This window comes from Castor canadensis, chromosome 14 (assembly GCF_047511655.1).
Source record: "Castor canadensis chromosome 14, mCasCan1.hap1v2, whole genome shotgun sequence".
NCBI classification, from domain to species: domain Eukaryota; kingdom Metazoa; phylum Chordata; class Mammalia; order Rodentia; family Castoridae; genus Castor; species Castor canadensis.
In genome coordinates, this window is record NC_133399.1 from 1,383,906 (window position 1) to 1,406,647 (window position 22,742).

A 22,742-nucleotide genomic window follows, 5' to 3' on the forward strand; every position below is an offset into this window, starting at 1 on the left:
GGGCAGGGCACAGCCATCGCTCGTTCCGCGCAGGCGCAATGCTTCCGCGTCCTCTCGCCCCGCCCCTCCCGGGGTCTTTGTTGGGAGGGGGGCGGAGAGGGAGAAACCGAGGTTGCGCATGCGCTCTGCAGCTCTCGGGACTCGGCGGAGGCAGGAGGGATTCGATTCCAGCCCCGGGGTCGCTCGAGTCCCCGCGGTGGAGAGGGGAGGAGAGGGGAAGAAGAGCGCGCGCGTGCGCAGTGGTGCGCGGCGGCTTCGCGGGTCCCCGGAAGCGCGCCTCTCTCGCGCTCGTGCGCCGCGCTGGCTCCGTGCCGGCCGCGCGCGCCAAACCCGCGGGAACCCCGGCTCCTAACCGGAGTCCCCCGAGCGCAGCCAGCCGTTGCGCGCGACCTGGCCCGCCGAGGGCCTGGCGGATGGGCTGAACTGTAGCAACTCGGCGATCAGGGACTTGCAGCGCTCGGACAGCTCGAGGCCTTCGGGGTAGAGCACGCCGCGCTTCTGGCGCCGCGGCAGGCCAGCGATGTCCGAGTCGTCGAAGGGCATGCACCCGGTGACCATGACGTAGAGCACCACGCCCAGGCTCCACACGTCGTACTTTTTGGGGTCGTAGGGGATGCCCAGGAGCACCTCGGGCGACGCATAGGCGGCCGAGCCGCAGTAGGTGGTGCTCAGGTCGGGGTAGCCGTGCGCCTGCCGGCCGAAGCCGAAGTCGGTGAGCTTGACGCGGCGCTCGTCAGGACTCAGCAACACGTTCTCGCACTTGAGGTCGCGGTGCACCAGGTGGTGGTCGTGCAGGTAGCGCACGGCGCCCGCGATCTGCGCGAAGAGGTCGCGCGCCTGCGCCCCGGGGATGCGCCCGTTGCGCTGCACGGCCTGCAGCAGGTCGGTGGCCGCCGCCTCCATCACGATGTACAGCTTCCCGTTGCACACTTCGATGAACTCGAAGACGTGCACGATGTGCGGGTGCCGTACACCCCGCAGGATGGACAGCTCTCGCGGCAGGAACTTGTTGACGAAGTCCGGGGGCGCTCGCCGCCGGTCCACCACCTTGATGGCCACCGTACCTTTGTACTTCTTGGAGGTGGCCACCTTCACCTTGGAGTAGCTGCCCTCACCTATCGTGCGACCCAGCTTATAGCCGAGTTCGCTCAAGAGTTTGTCGCCCGACATGGTGGCGCCCGGGGCGCACGGAGACTAGGAGGCGGCTGCTGTCGGGGGGGCGGCCGGACTCCGATCTCGGGTCTAACCCATGGCGCTTGGCACCCGCACCCCCGCACCCCCATGTGCCCACTCCCGCGCCCCCACCACCGCGATGTCTCTTATTGCCAGGGTAACAATTTCTGCCTTGTGAAGTGACTGCGGGCGTCACTCTACCTTGGGGGTGGGGGGTCACCCTGACCCCGCCCCATGAGGGCCCTAAGACTTTCATGCTTTGTGACTCAATCGCTCTGAATGGTCAGTTCCTGGTGAGAGGCCACTAAGCCAGGGGTGCCCACCACCACCGGAGAGCAGAATCGGTTCCTGAGACTGGGGCGCTGCTTCGTGAGTCTCCCCCCAATTCCATATACCCAGCCCCGGGACCACGTGGAGCCTTGCGCTGCTCACTGCGCACCCCTCCCTCGGGGGGGAGGGGCCGGGACTCTCTCGGGAGTACGGGGTTTCCTTCTGCCTAGTGCATCGCCCAGAGGGAAGGTGACGCGGGGACTGTTAGTGCCCACGGTCCCGGGCGCCCCGGAAGGTGCCGACAATGACTGAGTCTCGCTCCAGCACGCGGGACCAACTAACAGGGACTTCTCTCGCTCGGCACGCGCTGGAACCCGGGTCCCTTCGCCTCAACTCTCCGGAGCGACGACAACTATGCCAAGGCTCTTAAGTTCCGCTGCGCCGCCGGAGACCTGCATGGGGAGTTTCCGCCACACTCATCATGGCGGTGTCGGTCGCGTCACTTCCGCCCGGGCCCGGAAGTGCGGGGTCCTGCTAGCATGGCGGCGTCGAAGGTGAAGCAGGACATGCCCCCTCCGGGGGGCTACGGCCCCATTGACTACAAGCGGAACCTGCCGCGTCGGGGACTGTCGGGTCAGTGTCGCCCTGCGCCGGGGTCGTGGAGTCTAAACCGTCGAGACGTTGCGGCGGGGACGGGGGCGGGCCTCAGTTTACCCTAAGGTGTGAGAGGAGGCAAAGGCCCTAAGGACAGCTGCGGAGCAACTAGCACTTGGTCAGGGCTTTGCTTCCTTCTCATGACCGCCCGGGAGGTCTGTCTCGTTGATTATTTACATTTTACCGTTGGGTTAAACTGAGGTTGGCCACTCTTGCCTTTTCCTGGTTGGGAAGCCGAAAAAATACAAAATTGTGTTGCTTTTCCCTTTTTTTTTTTTTTTTTTATGCGGTACTGGGGATCGAACCGAGGACCTCATTCATGCTAGGCAAACACTCATCCACTGAGCTACATCCCCAATGCCGAAATACAGAATCTTAAACCTCATTTTAGGGTGAGCACATTTTCTGTAATTCATCGATCTTCACATTTAAAAGCCTGTGCACGTTATCCAAATTATGCATCAATTCAAAAAAACAGAGAAATTCATGAGCGTGTTTTTTTTTTTTTTTTTCAAAAAAGTGACAATTTCTGTAGAAGAAAAGTCAGCGCTGGATGTGTGGCCTGGTGGTAAAGAGCTTGCCTACCATGCAGGAGACCCTGGGTCTGACCCCAACACTGCCAAGCAAACAAAACAACAACAAAAACAGTTTAGGCATTTTGCATTCTGGGTTTCAGTGGCCAAGACGACAATTTTACAAGTTCTAGCCCGAGTGCCAGAGCGCCAGGTAGCTCATGCCTGTAATCCCAGCTACTTTAGGAGGCTGAGATCGGGAGGATCGTGGTTCCAGGCCAGCCTTCAAATAGTTCTCGAAACCCCATCTCTAAAATGACCAGGGCAAAATGGACTGGAGCTGTGGCTCAAGCCATACGTAGAGCCCCTGCTTTGCACGGGCATCCAGACAAGCTTGGGATTAAACCAGTATAAGCCTGAGTCTGCTTTCCTTTTGTTGGTGGTGTTTTGTTTTACAGTGCTGGAGAATGAACCCAGGGCTTCATGCAAGTGCTCGGCCAGTGAGCCTCATCCCCCACCTCTAGCCCCCTGTTTCTTCTTCCAGTCCATTTTGCTATGGTTATTTTGGAGATGGGGTCATGGGAACTGTTTGCCCCAGCTGGCCTCGAACCTTGATCCTCTATCTCAGCCTCCCAAGTAGCTAGGACTGACAGGCATGAGCCACCGTGCTGAGCTTGTTGTTTTGAGACAGGGTCCCAGATTGTCCTCAAACTCTCCATCCTCCTGCTGGGATTACAGGCATGACTACTATGCCTGGCCCCTTATTTCTGTTCTCGAGGTGTAACTTAGCACCAAGGCCCGTGCACCCCTCAGGCCTGAAGCATTCTTGTGTTTACTGTAGGTGTGCCCCGCTCCTTGGTCAGGCTGTGGAAGCATCCCAGCTCTGGGTGCCTTCGGGCTCCCTGAGTCAGTGGCTCATTTTCATTTTTAAGTCATTCTTAAGTCATAAACACGCCTTTTACCCCTGTTCTCTTCCAGTCATGACACACCAGTGCCTCCCAGTGTGCTGGGTATCACCTTACATACGGCTTGCCTGGGGTTGCCCTCAGGTCCTGCATGTCACACCCATCCCATCCTTGCTGGCTGCAGGGGGGAAGGAAGATGCCCTCTGGTGGCTCAGTCTCTGTTTCCGTCCCCCCTTCAGTCACTGGTGGGTAAGCTAGTGAGTGCTAGCTGAGGTGGCCGGAATTGCTGCCGGGCTTGCTTTAGACTAGGTGGCCCGGCCTGTGGTTCTCCTTGTGTTTCTCTGATGACTGGTGATGTTGGGTAGCTCCTCTTGTGTTTTGTGGTGCTGGGATGGGACCCAGGACCTTGTACATACATGCTAGAGACTGCTCTACCACTGAGCTACGCCTTTGCGACCCCCCCTCACCCCCGCAATGATGGGGTTTGAACTCGGCCTACCCCTTGAGCCACTCCACCAACCCTTTTTTTTTTTCTGATGGGTTTTTTTGAGATAGGGTGTTCTGACCTATTGGCCTGGGCTGGTTTTGAACCTCAGTCCTCCTGATGTCTGCCTCCTGAGTAGTACTAGGGTTACCGGGTGACAGGCGTGAGCCACCAACGCCTGGTGACCCTTGGTTTTCTGAGGTGGGCTTTCACTGTACAGCCCATGCTGGCCCTGAACTCTCCATCCTCCTGTCTCAGCCTCCCGTGTGCTGGCATCACAGGCGTGGCCACTGTGCCCAGAAGGTCACTACTGTTCAGTCTTTTCATTGTGGATGTATCTTTATCAGATAATATGACTTGCAGATACTTTCGTTGTCTTTCTCAGCCATTGATACCGTTTGCAGCGTGAAGGTTTGTAATTTCAAGCGTCTGACTTTTTCACTTGGCGACTGCTTGGGGTCCTATTGAAGAGGCCATCGTCCTGCCCGAGGTCACAGAGACTCTCCTCTGAGTTCTGAGTGTGGTTTAGGCCCGTGCTGCGCTTGTAGTTAATTTCGCACATTGGACAAGGACAGAACGTGTCATTATTCTGCGTATGGCTGTGCAGTTGCCCATTTGTTGAATAGGCTGTTCTCTCCTTCCCCCTTGAATTGTCTTGGCACCTTTGTCCAGCACCAATTGGCCGTGAATGTGAGGGTTTATTTCTGGCCTCTGCTTCTGTCCCGCTGACGGACGTGTCCATCTTTCTGCCAGCGCTGCAGTGTCCTGTACACACAGCTGCGAAAGAACTTTGGGAGCGGTGAAGTGTAACTCCAGGTCTGCAGCTCTGTCCCCCTTTTCCAAATTGTTCTGGGCTATTCTGGTCCCTTGCATTTCCGTGTGAATTTCACAGCCTGCCCGAGGCAGGGGGTTGGGATTCTGGTGAGGGTGGCGCTGAACGTGCACAAGAACTTGGGGAGCACCATCATCTGCTCGGGGCTAACTGTTCCAGTCCCCTGAACTTACTTATTCAGGAAGGGGTGAAGCCAGGTGCCGCCCACCACCTCTAACCCCTGCTACCTGGGAGGCCAAGGCAGGAAATTCACAAGTTTGAGCCCAGTTTAGGTAACTTGTCTCAAAAAAAAGAAAGAGTGGCCTCACACACAAACCACCTTGTCCATGGCAGCTGCTGAGGTGCAGACCACCCAAGGTCCTGGGGCAAGAGAGAGAGCCTGTGCAGGCTGCCTCCAGGCATGAAATACTGCCTCCTAAAAGCCCTTTTATTCTTTGGAATTTATCTCACAGATGGACCCACCCTTGGGTGCCCAGGTGTGGACCAGAGGGGGTGGGGGGATCCAGATTTGTCCTCTGCATCCTTTGTAGCTGTCAAAAAAGGAGCAGGGCAGTGCTGAAGAACACCCCCACTGAGTGCCCAACCCAGGCAGCCAGCATAGCTGTTCTGAGCACCCAGCACAACCCTGTCCCCGAGAGCCCTGTGCACCTGCTGCCCACCCTGTGACCATAAGGGCCTTACCTGAGCACACACTTCTAATGGGTGAAAGATGGCTAGAAACAGCCAGTTTCTCACTCATCTCCTGATCTGGGGGTGGTGCCAGGCAGCCTCAGCAGGCACCAAGCAGGGCACACACACCCCGAGGCCCATGGATGGCTTTCCATTCAAAGGCATTGCTGGGTGTTAAATGGAGCTTGGCTTCCTTGTCAGTTTGTCCCAGCAGCCACCAAGCATCGGGACAATGCAGCATCCAGACACGGGGCTGGAAAGCTGAGGGGGTGCAGGGCAAGCTGGACCCCAGGGACCCCAGCCTGTCAGTCAGGATTGGAGCCAAGGCTCCCGCTGGTTGTCAGTAAACATTCATGCCAGCCTCTGTCCCTTCCCTGTGTGCAAGGCAGGGGGCTGACCCTGCTGAGCCCGGAGCTCAGGGGCTGGCTGGGCTACCCTGTGAACGCACACAGGTGATGGCCCAGGTGGCCAGGAATCACTGTGTAGTGGGGGCTTATCCATGGCTCTGGGGGCTCTCCCCAGCCCCTGCCCGAAACCCCAGTGGTGTGGCACCCTAGGCGGCCTGCTGCCTGGCGTCTGTCACTGCAGGCTGGTGGGCCAGTGTCAGTGATGTGGAATGAGGACAGTGACGATCACACCCTTGGCCCCATGGCCTTTGCGGGGTGCAGCCCTGGGGAGCCCGCACCCTCTCCCTCTGCCCAGGGAAGGGAGGACACAGGTAGAGGCCTGTCCTGTGACCTCAGCAGCCTGAGTGCGGTGCCTCCCTCCGCAGGCTACAGCATGTTCGCCATCGGCATCGGGGCCCTGCTGTTCGGGTGCTGGAGAATGATAAAATGGAATCGCCAGCGCAGGTAGGCCAGTGTCCCCCCACCGTATCTGCCGCAGTCATCAGGCCCAGCACGGGATGGTGGCCACGTGTTCAGCAGCAGTGGAGAAGCAGGCCGGTGACACAGCAGGGATGATTGGGGTGTAGGAACCAGAATACAGCAGGCAGTGGCCCCTCAGGGCCAGGCATCCTCTCCTGTCCCTATGTCACGGGGCCACATCTCAGGGCACTGTCCTCCCACAACCCCTGCAGCACAGGCGGGAGTAGAGCCTGCAGATAGTGGGGAAGAAAGCAAGGGTGCTCAGGCCCCGCCTGCCTGCCCCCACGCCTCACACCCTGTGCTATTTTGAGACAAAGGGGATGAGGTTTTGTAAGGCCGTGATCAGTGTGTCCCCTCCTTCACGGTGATCACCAGGCAGGGCTATTTTTAGGACAATAAAAAGTTTTTAATTGAAATTGTGAAGCCAACAGTTTTGTGGACTGTGCCTGTGCCAGCTGCCTGCCCCACCGCCCACTCTTGCATCTGGGTTCCTATGGATGCAGACAGACCCCAGCACCGTCCCTGGTCCCATGGCACCCTGGGGTCTACGCTCCTCATGCAGCCTGGCCCCGTGTGTTTTGGGGTTTCACAGGCGCCTGCTGATCGAGGACCTGGAGGCCCGCATTGCTCTCATGCCGCTGCTCCTGGCAGAGAAGGACCGCAGGTAGGGCCGCAGGCTGGGCTGGGGGGCGCGGGCCTCACCTGCTTCCTGGGCAGTGGGGACCTGTGGCACCCTTGGAGCGGGCTGAGATCCAAGGATCCCCTGAAGGGAGGGCGGGGAGGCTTCCTGGAGGAGTTTGGGGGAGAGAAAGTGAGGACAGTGGGAGGGCCGCGGGTTCCTTAGCCAGCGGATCCCCCTCCGCAGGACCTTGCAGATGCTCCGGGAGAACCTGGAGGAGGAGGCAATCATCATGAAGGACGTGCCCAACTGGAAGGTGGGTCCGCAGAGGGGAGCTGCGGAGCTCCTGAGCCCGCACGGGGGCCGCCAGTCGTGGGGGGTCAGGAGGAGGGGGTTGGACTGAGTGGCCCCTTACTCCCCACAGGTGGGCGAGTCCGTGTTCAACACGACGCGCTGGGTGCCGCCGCTGATCGGCGAGCTGTACGGGCTGCGCACCTCGGAGGAGGTTGTCAGCGTTGGCCGCGGCCACCTGTGGTACACGTAGTGCAGCGCTCCTGGCCTGGACCCTGCCCCACCGGGAGAATAAACGCTCTGGACACCTGGCCTGCCGTGTCGGGGACTGGGGCAGACGGGCGGGGCGGCTCTGCAGAGGGGACCTCGAGAGGTCTCCAGGCGGGGGCGGAGGGGATGGCGGGCAAGGCGCCCCGCACTCCCGGGCTGGCCCCGGGCGGAGACGCGGATGCAGAGTCTCCACTGTGCTCCATCCGCCCCGCGCTCCGCTCCGGGCACCGAAGGGTTAAGGCCGCTGCAGCCAGCAGCCAATGGCCGGGCGCAGCGCCTTCGCGGCGCCTCCTGATTGGTGGGCGCTGGGGCGGGCGGTCCCGCCTCCCCGGCGGGATTTGCTTAAAAGGCCGCGGCGTGGACGGCGCGCTGTGCGCAGCGCTCACCTCGGCCATGAGCAGCGCGGGCCACCCAGACGCTGACCTGTCCGAGGCGCCCGAGGAGCGGCGATTCCTCAGGTCAGCGGGAGGGAGATGCTGGGGGACCGTGGGCAGGGTAGGATAGAGGCTGAGGGCTGGGGGGCAGGAATCCAGGGTATAGCGAGGATGGAGGTCCGCCTGTGCTGCAGCAGCCTCCCAGCTGAGTTGCTAGGGAAACCGCATCCGGGGACCTGCCCCTTCTGAATTACTCATCAGCACCTCTAGGCACTGCCAGCCCCCAGCCTACCCAGGCTCATCTCCCCTCCCCTCCTGTTCTCAGGGGCCGGGGAACCGGAGCCCCGTTCCGCATCTGGGAAGAGCTGGTCAAAATTCCTAAAAGACCCATGTGACCCACCCTGCTACGAGTCCCTGTCAGAGGAAGACACTGAGGCCCAGAGAGGGCAGATTTTGAGCAGTTTGAATATGCAGTCCATGTGGGACAGTTGTTATTTCTGGCATAATGGGGAGCTGGTTGGAGGGCCACGTAAGGGTGTGAATATTCCTTGGGGCACAAGACTACCTTATGGAGGTGGCCAGGTGAGCACTAACCTGGTGGGCGCAGGTGGAGGGGGTGGGGAGCGAGGCGGGGTCTGGCATGGTTCCCAGTTCCCATTGGACGCAGGTCATTTCAGTCCTGGGTGTGTCAAGGAAATCCCAGAGTCTTGTAGCCCCTCTCATTTGGGGACTGAAGCCGGGGGGAGCAAAGGCACCCTCTTGTCAGAACCTCACAGAGCCCCACAGGAGTTGGGCTTGCCTTGGCCACCGCTGGGCTCTCATTTCCACTCTTCTGCCCAGTGTCCCGTTACCTCCAGTCACCAGTTAGGAGGAAGTGCCAGGTGGAACTCCGGGATGCATGGAGAGGAGGAATCTCCCCTCTTCTCTTCCTCCCCAGCAGCCAGATCTGTCACCAAGACAAGTTGGGAATGAGCCATGTTCCCAGCGCGCCACCAACTTGAGTGTGTGTGTGTGTGTGTGTGTGTGTGTGTGTGTGGTGCTGGAGTTTGAACATGCTAAACAGGCGTTCTGCTATTTGAGCCACGCCCCCCCCCCAGTCCTCTTTTTTCCTAGAGATGGGCTCTGTCTGGCCTCAAAATCTCAGTCCTCTTTCCTTAGCATACCCAGTGGCTGGGATCGTAGGTGGGCACCATCACACTGGCCCTCTCCAAACCTGAGCTTTCCTGGGCACTGGGCTGCCTGCCCTGCCACCATCTTCGTCTGGCTCCAACGGGAGTCCTTTCCCTTCCGGTCCTTAAGCTTCTTTCTACAACAGCCGCAGACTCAGGCCTCTGATTTCCTCCCCTGCACCTGTCTCCCCATCTTCATGACCCCCCAAAGTGCCTTCCGCGATAGCTTCCTTCAGCGTGACATTTGGGAGAGTGACACTTGGTCTCCTCAGGGAGCTTCCCCAATGCCCATCCTATAGCAGCCTGACTGACCTGTGCTCTGCCCACCAGGGCTGAGCCTGGAGTGAGGAGTGCCCTCCCTGACAACTCTGCCCAGCCCTGCATGACGGAGGGCCTAACATTCACATTAGTGCTCTGCCACCGCTATCTGGAAATTACATTTGCTGGGCGTGGTGGCTCAAGCCTGTGATCCTAGCTACTTGGGAGGTGGAGATTGGGAAGATGGGGTTTGAGGCCAGTTCAGGCAAGTACTTTGTGAAAAAAAGATCCTATCCTAGCTAACGGCTGGGTGTGGTGGTGCATGTCTGTCATCTCACCTACTTGGGGAAGCACAGATAGTAGGACTGCGGTCCAGACAGTCTCAAAAAGAACTAACAAAAAAGGGCTGGTAGAGTATCTGCTTAGGAAGTGTGAGTTCAACCCCTAATGTGACCAAAAAATTCTTAACTTTTTTTCTTCAGTGCTGAGGATGGAACCCGGTGGTCTGCCACTGAGCTGTATCCCCAGCCCTAAATTCATGAGGTTTTTTTGTGGGCCTGGGGTTTGAACTCAGGGCTCTGCACTTGCAAAGCAGATGCTCTATGGCTCAAACCACACCTCCAGTCCATTTTTCTCATTTGGCTATTTTGGAGAGGAGGTCTCAGGAACTGTTTACCCTGTCTGGCCTCAAATGGCCATCCTCAAGATCTCAGCCTCCCAAGTAGCTAGCATTACAGGGTGAGTCACGGGCGCCCAGCCAACCCTAAATCCTTAATAGCTTTGAGCTTAATAGTTTTTTCTGCACTGGGCCCTGCAAACCGTACAGTTCCTCCTGCCTCACATTTTGTCCAGGGAGGTGGAGGCAGACCCCAGCAGTCACTCAGAAAAGTGGGTGGCAGAGTCACCTCAAGGCAGGTGATTCCCTCTCTGACCACAAATATCCTACTTTCGCCATTGCCCCTGCAGAGGGGGTCCTAAAAGGGTCTCACATCCACCTCCCCAAGCTCCACCCCTCCAGTGTCCTGGGACTTGTTCAGTGGTTCCCACTGCCAGAAATCAGCGTCCTTCAAAGTTCTTTAAAAGTGGCCACAGCTGTAATCCCAGCACTAAGGAGGAGGGGAGGATCACGAGTTCCGCGCCATCCTTGGCTACACAGCGAGACCCTGTCTGGAAGAAATGGTCCTCTAGTCTCCATTCCCCCTTTTGGGTCTCCCAGCTTTGGGGCAAAGCAAAGCAGCGCTGCCCGCCATGCTCGCCTGCGGCCGCCAGGGGGCGCGCGCGCCTGGGGCTTGGACACCAGCCTCCCGGGGGCTGCCGTTCACCCAGAGCTTGTGGGATGGGGAAACTGAGCAAGAGAGCGAGGACCCCTCGGGCTGCGCCTGCCCCTGCGTGGCCCTCTGCAGGCCTGCCCATCTCTCGGGGTGCCTGAGCATCTCCCCACTGTCCCCCAGCACGGCGGAGGCGGCCGCCCTGGAGCGGGAGCTGCTGGAGGATTATCGCTTCGGGCGGCTGCAGCTGGTGGAGTTGTGCGGCCATGCTAGTGCGGTGGCTGTGACCAAGGTACTTGTCCCTGACCCCAACCTGACCCACCAGAGCTGAGCACTAACTTATGGCCCTGGCGCCCCCAAGAAGCCTGTCTCTGCTTGGAGCTACCCCAGCCCATCACTCAGATGGGGAAACTGAGGCCCAGAGCCAGTCAGACGTGAGAGCCAGGGCCCTCTGAATTGTGACCTGCCTGCTTCTGCCAAGCCCGGGTCTCCCTTCCCCCATCTGAGCTGCAGCTGAGGAAACTGAGGCCCGAGGGGCAGAGGTCACATTAAGTGAGATGCAGAGGTGTCATCCGGCCTAGTGTGTGCAAGGCGGCAGGAGAGGCGCTTCAAGACCAGCGTGCAGAGCCTGGTTTCCAATCAGGTCACAAATGCCAATGCTTTGAGGACCACTCCAGCTCACCATGTGCTCCTCCCCTCCCCCTTTCCCTAGGTCTCCTCCCTTCTCCCTCCCTGTTTCCTCCTCTCCAGCCATCCTCTCCCTCCTCCTCCCTCTCCATCTCTCCCTCCTCTTCCGCTCTTCCCCCTCCTCCTCCCCTCCTCCTCCTACTTCTTCCCCCTCCTCCTCTCTGCTCTGTCTCCCTCCTCCTCATCTCCCCTATCCTCCCCCTCCCTTCCTTCCCTATCTTCCCCCTCCGCCTCCTCCTCTCCCTCACCTGCATTCAGGAGAGACACACTTGGTGACAGTGTGAGAGATAGCAATGGAGAGTCACAGTCTGAGAAAAAGAGACTGGAAAGAGACAGATGGGTCGAGACTGAGAGTCAGACAGACGGATGGAGAGAGGCATCGGCTGGGTGGGGTTGGAAAAGCCCCCCTTCCCCCAGCTCCCCTCCACGGTGCCTTGGGGAGGGGCCGAGGCCTGGAAACCCGGCCCGGCTGCGGTTGAAAGGTGGAAAAAGTCTGCAATCCAGGCCCAGGATAAACAAACCGCACTGGGGGCGTGGGGCAGCGGCTGGAGGCGCATTTTCCAGTGGGGGCCCAGCGGGGCCTGAGTTGGGGACTCCGTGTCCAGCAGAGAAACTGAGGCCCCAAGAGGCTAAGCACACTGTGCTGCCCTGGCCTGTTGCCTCCAGGCCCCAGCTCTTGCTCCGCGCCTCAGTTTCCCCACTGAGGCCTGATGATCCCTGCCCGTTCCTTTGCTGTTCCCCCCCACCCCAGGTCTTCCCTTTAACCTCTCTGTCACGGAAGCAGAGGACAGTGCTGGTCGTGTGTGGCCCGGAGCAGAACGGGGCGGTGGGGCTGGTGTGCGCCCGACACCTGCGGGTGTTTGTGAGTAAGAGGACCCCAGTGACTCCCCAGGGCCAGCCCCACCTGGTCCCCGTGGAGGCGGCTTCCTCCCCGTGGTGGAGTCCCCAGGGGTCACGGGTGTTGGGACAGGGCTGCCCGGCCAGCACCCCTCTTTCCCACCCCAGGAGTACGAGCCCACGATCTTCTACCCCACTCGATCGCTGGACGGGCTGCACCGGGACCTGACCACGCAGTGTGAGAAGATGGACATTCCGTTCCTGTCCTACCTGCCCACCGAGGTCAGTGCGGGCGGCCTCGGGGAGGGGACACGGCTCCCGGGCCACCCCTGACCCTGCCCACCCTCCCAGGTGCAGCTCATCAACGACGCCTACGGGCTGGTGGTGGACGCCGTGCTGGGCCCCGGCGTGGAGCCTGCGGAGGCCGGCGGCCCCTGCACCCGCGCGCTGGCCACGCTGAAGCTGCTGTCCATCCCGCTCGTGAGCCTGGACGTCCCCTCAGGCAGGCAGGGCACGCGGGGCGGGGGCGGGAGGAGGCCCAGCCTCAGTTTCCCCAGCGTGAAGGGAGCGTGCTCTCTGGCTGAGGCCGACAGTCACGCCCGTCCCAAGGATGGAAAGACCAAGGCTGCCGCGCCAGGTGACCCCGGTCCCTCCTCCCCCGTAGCCAGCCCAGCTTGCCCGCTGCCACCCCTGGCCCAGTTGCCCAGGGCAGACGTGAGCTCACTCGGCAAAGGCCGCGCCCGCCCTGGCCGCCGCCCCGCGCCTGCTGGAGCCATTAGGCCACAGAGAGACGCATAAACAGCCACTGGCCAGCCGGACCCTCTGCGGGGGTGGCTGGACTCTGGGGGATCCCGCGGGATCCCGGGGCCATCCTAGCGCGGGAGAGGGGCAAGGGAGGAAGTGGACTGTCTAGTCTGAGGGGGGGAGGCTCCTGCCCCAACAGGTAGCCTAGGACAGAGAGGGGCCCTGTCTGCTGGGCCTTTAGTCAGAGGGAGGAGCCACTCCCGCTTAGTGGCCCCAGATTCAGGTCAGAGGGAGGAGGGAAGGCGAGGACCCCAGTCTGACGATGGAGGCTCATCCTGGGGTGAGCAGGCTGCCACCCATGGAGGGGTCTCGCAGGACCTCGTGAGGGGGAGACCGGGCCGGTCAGAGGGCAGAGTCTCCAGTCGGAGGGTCGGGTGGGAGGGAGCAAGAAGTGTGTGGGGGGAGACAGGTCCGATGGGGCGGTCCGAGGGGGGAGGCTGGGCGCAGCGGATGGGAAGCTGCAGTGTAGGAAGGAGGAATGGTGACGAGCAGCAGGTGGACACGACGGCTCGGATAGGGGAGCGCGGGGCAGAAGGGGAAGCGGAAGTGGGCGGCGGGGAGGCCGGGACAGGGTCCGAGTCCGTCCCTCCTCGCTCAGGCTGGGACGCGGAGACCGGCGGCGACGCGGAGGACGGGCTGCGGCCGGACGTGCTGGTGTCGCTCGCTGCGCCCAAGCGCTGCGCCGGCCGCTTCTCCGGGCGCCACCACTTCGTGGCCGGCAGGTTCGTGCCGGACGACGTGCGCCGCAAGTTCGCCCTGCGCCTGCCGGGGTACACGGGCACCGACTGCGTGGCGGCGCTGTGACCGCCACCCGCGCGCGCCGCCGAGCCGCACAATAAACACCTCCCACCGCCACCTGCCTCCGCCTGTCCCTCGCGCGCCGCCGGGTCGCCGCGGGGTGGGCGACATGGACGGGGGACGTCCCCTCCAAGCGGAAGGACGGAGGGCACGGGGGACCCCGCCAGCCCCAGGGCGGAGGCACAGCGGGGGCGCACCGAGGGGGGCGACCCGGGGCGCTCGTTTGGTTACTCGCGCTCCGGTCAGCGGGGGCGTGGCTTTGGTGGTGGGCGTGGCCTGGGGAGGGCGTGGCCTGCGACTCGCCCCCACCCTGAGTCCCCAGCTGCAGCGGGATCCGCCCGAGTCGGATCCGAGCGCACCGCGGAGCCCCGTCCCTCGCTCGGACGCTCGGACCCCGGCGATGGCGTCACCGCTGCCACTGCTCTGTCTCTGTGTCGCCGCCGCGCACCTGGCGGGTGGCCGAGGTGAGGCGCCCCCTGCCCAGCCCCTACATTCCCGAGGCCGGGCAGCACAGAGAAAGAGAACCTTCCCGGGGCCTGTGTCCCCTTGGCCACTCGCGGGGTGCGGACGATGGGGTAACTGAGCTCCGGGGCTGGGAGAGGGGATCGCTTCCATTCTCCGTGCTCCGTGAAGACACTGTTGGGGCGCCAGGACTGCGGATAGGAACCTTAGGGTTCTCCTGGCCCCTAGGGACGGCGGGGCGCCTGACCCCAAGTCACCAGGTCTCCGCTCCCGTGTAACTCGCACGCACGCACCCACACCACCCAAAGAAGCGACTGAAGCATGGGCACGTTGCTCAGAGGAGTCAGGCTGGACGGGAGAACACGACTTGTCCGGTTGTCACCCTGCCCGGCTATCTTACATAGCTGGAAGCCAGAGAAGTCAGGCTGGATTCCAAGGACTTCTGGCTGGCGGCTCGAGCCTCCAGGAGGACGGACGGATCGATTCAGGGAGGGACTTTGAGATGGCCAAGTAGATGGAGAATGCAGCCCGGTCTGAGGGCAGAGGCTCAGCGCATTGCACCCCACTCGACCTGTGGCCACAGAGCGGGCGAATGGGGACACCTGGGCCTGAGGAGCAGGGTGGGACTCACACTCCTCCAGGGTCTGAGGGTGGAGAGGACCCGGCTTCAGGGGCCTGGGGCTGGTCATGGGAAGGCTTCCTGGAGGAGGGGGGTGCAGAGCCGCAGCTTTCTCCCCTGTAAAATGGGGGCGATCATGGCTCCCCTCTGGCACTAGAGATCACAGCGTCCCCCATCATCAGCGCTTCCTCTCCCCCACTCCTCCCTTCCTCCTACAGACGTCGCCCTCACCGAGGAGCCCTCCGCAGCTGCATGGGGCCTTCAAGGCCCGTCCCTGCACCCTGGTCAGCCCTCGCCAGCCCTGGAGGACTGGGAAGGTGGGTCAGCCTGGGTCGAGTCCCCTCTCTGCCGTGGACTCCTATGAACTCTCGCTGGTGGGATCAGTAGGGGAGGGGACACGGGTTAGATGAAGGGCCAGCCTCATCTCTGAATACTGAAAATCCTGGAAGCGATGCTCCAAGGGTTAGAGTTAGAAGTCGCAAGTTCCCGGCGCGCGCCCAATGGGCCAGCTCAGGCACGGAGCTGGGACAGGGGTGACCAACTTCCCCTACTCCCTATAGGGCGGCCTGGATAGGGCGGGGTGGCGTGCTAGCTGGGCCAGCCTGTTCATGGGCGGGGGGGGGGGCGAGAAGGGGGATGGAGGCTCAGCAGATCAGGTCCTTGCACCCACGGACCGGGACAGCCAGGCTGAGAGCCGGGCTCAGAGCGTGCGCTGCCCGCAGAGGCCAGCGAGTGGACGTCCTGGTTCAACGTGGACCACCCTGGAGGGGACGGTGACTTCGAGAGCCTGGCGGCCATCCGTTTCTACTACGGGCCCACGCGCGTGTGCCAGCGGCCTTTGGCGCTGGAGGCGCGCACCACCGACTGGGCGCTGCCGTCGGCCGTGGGGGAGCGCGTGCACTTGAACCCCACGCGCGGCTTCTGGTGCCTCAACCGCGAGCAGCCGCGCGGCCGCCGCTGCTCCAACTACCACGTGCGCTTCCGCTGCCCGCTCGGTGAGGGCGGGGCCCGGGAGAGGGGCGGGGCGGGGCTTGGGTGGGCGGGGCCTGACGAGTGCCCTTAAGCAGAGGCTGCATGGGTGGAGGCGTGGCCGGGAGGGGCGGGCCCTTCAGGAGTGGCCCCCAGTGAGGGGCCGGGCTCGGCCATGGCGGGGCGGGGCTTTGGAGGGGAGGGGAGGGGCTGGGGCGCAGGTAGGGAAACTCTGCAGGTCAGGCCCCAGCGCCGACCCCCAGGAGCGCACCTCCCTCATTTGGTCATCAGTGACAGCTCCGTCCTGTGGGGCTCCGTCTGGAGCCCCAAATTTGTAGCGCTAACGTGTGGGCGCTCATCCTGCGTGGGGGAGATGGATGGGTTGGCACCTGAACTGCTCCTTCAAGGTGGGCGTCTGGGGGAGCCCGGATGCGGGCGGTGGGCAGGGCTGCTCTCTGGAGTGTCCGCTGGGGGATGCATGTTGGGGGTAGGGGGACAGGGGAAGCTCTTCAGTCCCGCATTGTCACCTGGTGCGTGAGGAAAGGCAGCCCCCTGATCTGTCTCCTTGCTCTCCGCAGAGGCTGTGTGGGGCGCGTGGGGTCCGTGGGGTCCCTGCTCAAAGAGCTGCGGGCCAAGCCGTCGCTTGCGCCGCCGCAGCTGCCCCAGTCCGGCTGGGGACGTGTGTCCTGGGCGTTCCCTGGAGGCGCAGAAGTGCGTGAGGCCTCGGTGCCCAGGTAGGACGCGGGGGCTGGAGGGTGTGGGCGCACTAGCGCGAGGATCGGCCTTCGGGGGAGGCGCCTGCAGGGCAGGGCTGGTGGAGGTGGGGCCTGGAGAGAGGAGGGGGCTTGGAGGGGGGAGCCTCGGTCCAGGCCCCAGCTTTGGCGGCCCTTCCTCCTGCGCCCAGCCTAGCACATCTGGATGGGTGGGTGCCATGGGCTCGTGCGCACAGACACTGGCAGACCCGCGGGGCCGCTGACCTGCTGCGCACAGACGTCCCCGTGCGCAAACAGAAGTCCATGTCCTGCTCCGGGCGCACAGGCGCGTGGCATTCACAGCCCCCAGCTGGCCCCCACGCCCACGCAGACACGCGCTCACACCCTGGCAGACACGGTGCCTCGGCCCTCTCAGGGCCAGACACTAGGCCAGCCAGGAGGCGACTGGAAATTCCACTCGGGTCTGGTCTCCACAAACACGGTCTGGAGACAGCTCCAGCGCAGGGTGGGGGCCCACGGTGGCCAATGGTGGGGTCCCCACCCCACCCCACCCCGCCTGGCTCTGCCCTCGCGGCGCCACTGCCCTGAAGTTTCCAGTGGAATTTTCCATGTTATGGAGAAGCTGCGGGCTGGGAGGGGAGAAGTGGTGTTGTGGGGCCAAGACAGCCCCTCGCAGGCCTCCCAGCCCGGCGCCATGTTTTCTCTCCTGCTGGAAGGGGCCTCTGTGTTCTTGGAAGCTCACCTCCTCCAGGGTGTCTTCCCTACCTCTCTGCACCCCATTTTCCAACCCCCTGGCCCAGTCCTGATCACTGAGCGCCACCCCCACCGCCTACACCAAGGGGCTGCTTTAAGCCAGCCATGCTGCCTGCCAGGGGCACAATACCGGAGCGGAGGGATTTCCAGGTGTGTTTGTTGAGTGACTGACTGAGCATAAAGCTCTCCCCAGCAGGGGCTGTAGAGGCCTGTCTGCTCCTGCGGTCTCCCTGTGTTTCTCCCTCCTCCCAGGGTGCCCTGACCACATCCTCCTGGGCTCGGTGGTCACCCCATCTGGGCGACCGCTGCTAGGGGCCAGGGTCTCCCTGCGAGACGGAGCTGGACCTGGCACCGTGACCACCAGCGATGCCCGTGGAACCTTCCGGGTGCCTGGAGTCTGTGCTGGCAGCAGGGCCAACGTCAGTGCCCAGATGGATGGCTTCTCTACAGGCGTGGCCCAGGCCCAGGGCAACAGCTCCAGCTCCTCCACAGTCACCATTGTCCTTGATAAGTTAGGTGAGGGCCCTTTCGGCAAAGAGTGGAGGGGGCTGAGGGCCTGGGAAGGACGTTGTAGGTGACACTGAGCTCTTGAGGTCAAGGGGTGGCTGTCGTTGGGGAGGTCATCTCTGGGAGAAGGGAAAGGATGGGTGTGATGGCTGTACTCCTAGGACCACTGAAAAAGCCTGGGGTAGGGTCTTGACCTTGGCTACCTTTGTGCCCCATCCCCCGACTCCCAGGAAAGCCCTACCTGGTGAAGCACCCCGAGTCCCGAGTGCGAGAGGCAGGCCAGAATGTCACCTTCTGCTGCAAAGCCTCAGGGACTCCTATTCCCAAGAAATACTCTTGGTGAGTGTTGGGTTGGGAGTCCTGTGATTCTGGGGTGCCTCACAGACCTTGTAGAAGCACTCGCCAGCCTCAGTTTCCCCCCTTGGAAAGTGGGGGACACCGTCCAGGGAGCAGCTGGGAAGCTGAGCCTCAAGCCCCTGACCCTGGCTCTCCCCAAGAGCAGGCCCAACCCTCCCCCCCTCCCCCCCTCCCCATGCACACAAGGATCCCCATGGTGCCGTCCACCCGCCACCCAGGTTCCACAACGGGACCCTGCTGGACAGGCGAGAGCACGGGTCCGGAGCCCACTTGGAGCTTCGCGGGCTGCGCGTGGACCAGGCGGGCTTCTACCACTGCAAGGCGTGGAACGAGGCGGGCGCCGTGCGCTCCCGCACCGCCCAGCTCACGGTACTCGGTGAGCAAAGCTGGCCCCAGACCCCAGCGAGCCCCGCCACTGAGCCGATGCCCACTCCTAGCCACCGGCTGACCCTCCACCCCAGGACCCAGCTGGGACATGGTGGCTCCCGCTGCCCTTGCCCTTGCCCTTGACCTCGCTGTTTCCCTGGCTCTGCAGCCCCAGGGCAGCCAGCCTGTGACCCGCGGCCCCGAGAGCACCTGATCAAGCTGCCGGACGAGTGCGGCCAGCCCGGCGGTGGCCCTGCCTACCTGGACGTGGGCCTGTGCCCGGACACCCGCTGCCCCGGGCCCGCAGGCTCGGGCGCTCGGTGCGGGGACGCGGGCTCCCGCTGCTGCTCCGTGCGCCGCCTGGAGAGCAGGGCGATCCGCTGCTCGGGCTCCGTCCTCCCGGTGAAGGTGGTGGCCGAGTGCGGCTGCCACAAGTGCCTGCCCCCCCGGGGGCTGGTCCGGGGCCGCGTGGTGGCCGCGGACACGGGGGAGCCTCTGCGCTTCGCCAGGATCCTGCTGGGCGGGGAGCCCATCGGCTTCGCGTCCTACCAGGGCGACTTCACCATCGAAGTGCCGCCCTCCACCGAGCGCCTGGTAGTGACTTTCGTGGACCCCAGTGGCGAGTTCGTGGACGCCGTGCGCGTCCTGCCCTTTGATCCCCGCGGTGCGGGCGTGTACCACGAGGTCAAGGCCCTGCGCAAGGAGGCGGCGGTGCTTCTGGACACCAGCCAGGGCAACGCCATCCCGCTGGGGGACCCGGAGGGAGAGGGTCCCCTGGGCGAGCTGCTGCTGCCGCCTGGGTCCTTCCGCCACGCGGATGGCCGGCCCTACTCGGGGCCCGTGGAGGCCCGCGTCACGTTCGTGGACCCCAGGGACCTGTCCTCGGCGGCCTCCGCCCCCAGCGACCTGCGCTTCGTGGACGGCGACGGCGAGCTGGCCCCGCTGCGCACCTATGGCATGTTCTCCGTGGACCTGCGCGCGCCGGGCTCCGCCGAGCAGCTGCACGCGGGGCCCGTGACCGTGCGCGTGGCCGCCGGTCACATCCACATGGCCGGCCACGCCGAGGCCCTGCAGCTGTGGTCGCTGAACCCGGACACGGGGCTGTGGGAGGAGGAGGGCGGCTTCGCGCGCCAGGGCCCCGCGCGCGCCGGCCGCGCGCGCCGGGAGGAGCGCGCGTTCCTCGTGGGCAGCGTGGAGCTGCGCGAGCGGCGCCTCTTCAACCTGGACGTGCCCGAGCGCCGCCGCTGCTTCGTGAAGGTGCGCGCCTACGCCAACGACAAGTTCACGGCCAGCGAGCAGGTGGAGGGCGTGGTGGTCACGCTGGTCAACATGGAGCCCTTGCCGGGTTTCAGCGCCAACCCCCGCGCCTGGGGCCGCTTCGACAGCGCGGTCACCGGGCCCAACGGCGCCTGCCTGCCCGCCTTCTGCGACGCCGAGCGGCCCGACGCCTACACGGCGGTGGTCACCGCCACCCTGGGTGGCGAGGAGCTGGAGCCCGCGCCGTCGCAGCCCGGGCCGCTGGCCACCGTGGTGGGCGTCACGCAGCCCTACCTGGCCCGGCTGGGCTACCGGCGCACGGACCACGACGACCCCGCGCAGAAGCGCACGGCCTTCCGCATCAACCTGGCCAAGCCGCGGCCCGGCGCGCCCGGCGAGGCGCACGGCCCCGTGTACCCATGGCGCAGCCTGCGCGAGTGCCAGGACGCCCCGGTGACCGCCAGCCACTTCCGCTTCTCCCGCGTGGAGGCCGACAAGTTCGAGTTCAACGTGGTCCCCTTCCGCGAGGGCGCGCCCGCCTCCTGGACCCGCGACCTCCTGGCCTGGTGGCCCAACCCGCAGGAGTTCCGGGCCTGCTTCCTCAAGGTCAAGGTGCAGGGTCCCCAGGAGTACATGGTGCGCTCGCACAACGCGGGCGGCAGCCACCCGCGCACCCGGGGCCAGCTCTATGGGCTGCGCGATGCCCGCAGCGTGCGTGACCCCGAGCGGCCCGGCACCTCGGCCGCCTGCGTGGAGTTCAAGTGCAGCGGGATGCTGTTTGACCAGCGCCAGGTGGACAGGACGCTGGTGACCATCACGCCGCAGGGCAGCTGCCGCCGAGTGGCCGTCAACGGGCTCCTCCAGGATTACCTCGCCCGGCATCCCCCGCCTGTGCCCTCCGACGACCTGGCTGCCTTCTCCATGCTGGCCCCGCTGGACCCTCTGGGTCACAACTACGGTGTCTACACAGTCACGGACCAGAGCCCGCGGCTCGCCAAGGAGATTGCCATCGGCCGCTGCTTCGATGGCTCCTCGGATGGCTTCTCCAGGGAGATGAAGGCGGACGCGGGCACCGCTGTCACTTTCCAGTGCCGGGAGCCACCGGCCAGGCCCAGCCTTTTCCAGAGGCTGCTGGAGTCGCCGTCCTCAGCGCTCGGTGACATCCGCAGAGAGATGGGCGAGGTGGCCCGGGCACAGCAGACCCAAGCTGCAGGGTCCAATGGAAGCCGCCCAGGACAGTGACCTGGGCCCATGACCTCACTCCCCTGCCTCTGTCTCTGGGAAGCCCCCCGCCCCCGCCCCCGCCCCCCCCCAAATTCTTCTTCCTCAGATGCCGCCTCCTGGGGTCCCTAGGGCCCCTTGCCCGGCCCTATCCAGGATTTAGTCACACTGGGAGTGTCCTATGGTGGAAACGGGAGGCAGGGGACTGTGGCTGTGTGACAGGAAATGAATTTGCTCTGTGGACGGACCCAGTGCCCCACCCCCCTCCAAGCTATTTCTGACCTTCTCCGGCCTCTTGACCTTGACCTTGACCTTGATTTCCATGTGTGGCCCTGTGGCCTGAGCCCTCTCCACCTCTGAGCTTTTATGGGGTCTCCTGCCCCGGCTCTGCTCTGGGGTTATTTATTGAGATAAAGCCCCGTGGGTGGGGACTGGTTGTTGGTGTGAGTGGGGTCCAGGTCCCTGAGGAATGTGGGGGAGGGGGTGTTGGGTTCTGGGGTGACAATTCTTCTGTTTGGTGCTAGGAAATTCCCCCTCCGGGTGGGGGCAGGGCTGGGGGGCTCAATTAAAAACGCTTTCTGTCCGATTTGTGGTATGGTGTCAGTTCTGAGGACCAAGGGGGGAGGCAGAAATGTCCTGGAGGTACTAGGCCCGGTGGCCTCGCCAGTGACCCCAGGAGGATCAGGAGAACCAGGCCAGCCTGAGCTGCCCAGCCAGACCCCGTCCCCAAAAAAGAAAACCCCCAGGACAGAGAAACGAGCCTAAGGCAGAGAGGGACACGCGTGTGCAGGCAGCTCAGAGGCCCCAGGTGGCTGTGGGCAGAGCTGGCACAGGTGTGTCACACGTCTGTGACACCTGTGCAGAGACGCTCGTGAGCCTGACACTGAGCTCAGCAGCACTGCCGGCCTGGCCCTGTGCCCCGAGCTGGCCGGGCAGCGCCTGGGACAGGTGGCAGGGAAAGGGGGTCGCAGCAGCCCGCCTGGGTCTCCCTAACTGAGGCCTGGTCACACCCTGGCTACGCTGTGACTCAGCTGCCCACAGCAGGGTCCTTGCTGCCTGACCTGACCAGGGCCTGGCAGTGGGGGAAGCAGGGCTCCTGCGTTCCCCGTGTGTGCATGGCAGGGAGGGTCCCGCGGGGACCCAGGTGGGGTCCTGGTCACACACCCATTTTCCAGACAGACACCAAGGCCTTGGGCTGTGACCTGAGTCCCAGCAGGAGCCAGGGTCCCTGGATGACAGCCTCCAGCCAACCTGCACATGTGTGGGGCTCCCGGTCGGGTGACACCAGTCCCCAGGAGGTCTGCGAGGGGGGTCCTCTGGCTCACGCCACCCCCCTCCCACCTTCCTGTGCCCTGAAGCCGGACTTGGGGGCTGGAGCAGCTGGCAAAGCCATTGAGGCAGCCCTGGTCTCTGAAGGGGGGGGCCCCGGGCTCCCCAGCTTCCCCCAGGACGGGCTGTGAGGGGGCACATGTTCATTTACTGCATCACCGTACCCCCCAAAACCAAATGGCAGGTTTACAGGGACCTGAATCCGGCTTCCTGGGGGTGGGGTCCCGCAGGGCGGGTGGCGCTCCCAGGCCCGTGATGAGGTGTCTAGGCCCCACGGCCAAACACCTTTCAGTGACAGTGTTGGGGCCTCTGCTGCTGCCAGGCCCGGGCAGCCAGTGGGGTTGGGGTGGCAACTGGTGGGGTGCTGGCTCCCTTCCCCTCACCCAGCCGGCGGTTCTGTAAGAGGGCAGCCTTGACCCCCCCCCAGGGTCGCCATGAGGAAACTGAGG

The 22,742-nt window shown here is 63.6% G+C and overlaps 3 protein-coding genes across 4 annotated transcripts; 2 read left to right on the top strand and 1 right to left on the bottom strand.

The window, feature by feature from the left end:
• Positions 1 to 348: 348 nt before the first annotated feature.
• Tssk6 (testis specific serine kinase 6) lies at positions 349 to 1,251 on the bottom strand. Its single transcript, XM_020183713.2, has one exon. It carries the CDS (start codon positions 1,168 to 1,170, stop codon positions 349 to 351), a length of 822 nt encoding a protein of 273 aa, XP_020039302.1. The 5' UTR covers positions 1,171 to 1,251.
• On the top strand, positions 1,250 to 13,789 carry Yjefn3 (YjeF N-terminal domain containing 3). Of its 2 annotated transcripts, XM_074053657.1 has the most exons (10): positions 1,250 to 2,076; positions 6,272 to 6,350; positions 6,958 to 7,029; positions 7,231 to 7,300; positions 7,409 to 8,003; positions 10,798 to 10,906; positions 12,053 to 12,163; positions 12,307 to 12,420; positions 12,490 to 12,640; positions 13,541 to 13,789. In XM_074053657.1, the coding sequence occupies exons 2-10, from the start codon at positions 6,333 to 6,335 to the stop codon at positions 13,744 to 13,746; spliced, it is 1,446 nt and encodes a 481-aa protein (XP_073909758.1). In that variant the 5' UTR covers positions 1,250 to 2,076; positions 6,272 to 6,332; the 3' UTR covers positions 13,747 to 13,789. The 2 variants fall into 2 exon arrangements, with proteins under 2 accessions (XP_073909758.1, XP_073909759.1); XM_074053658.1 differs by lacking the exon at positions 12,053 to 12,163 and having other exon boundaries at positions 1,252 to 2,076.
• A 351-nt stretch (positions 13,790 to 14,140) lies between these two features.
• Positions 14,141 to 21,033, top strand: Cilp2 (cartilage intermediate layer protein 2). Its single transcript, XM_074053397.1, has 8 exons — positions 14,141 to 14,204; positions 15,040 to 15,138; positions 15,544 to 15,816; positions 16,369 to 16,545; positions 17,509 to 17,772; positions 17,994 to 18,102; positions 18,339 to 18,496; positions 18,656 to 21,033. The coding sequence occupies exons 1-8, from the start codon at positions 14,141 to 14,143 to the stop codon at positions 20,983 to 20,985; spliced, it is 3,474 nt and encodes a 1,157-aa protein (XP_073909498.1). The 3' UTR covers positions 20,986 to 21,033.
• Positions 21,034 to 22,742: the final 1,709 nt, after the last annotated feature.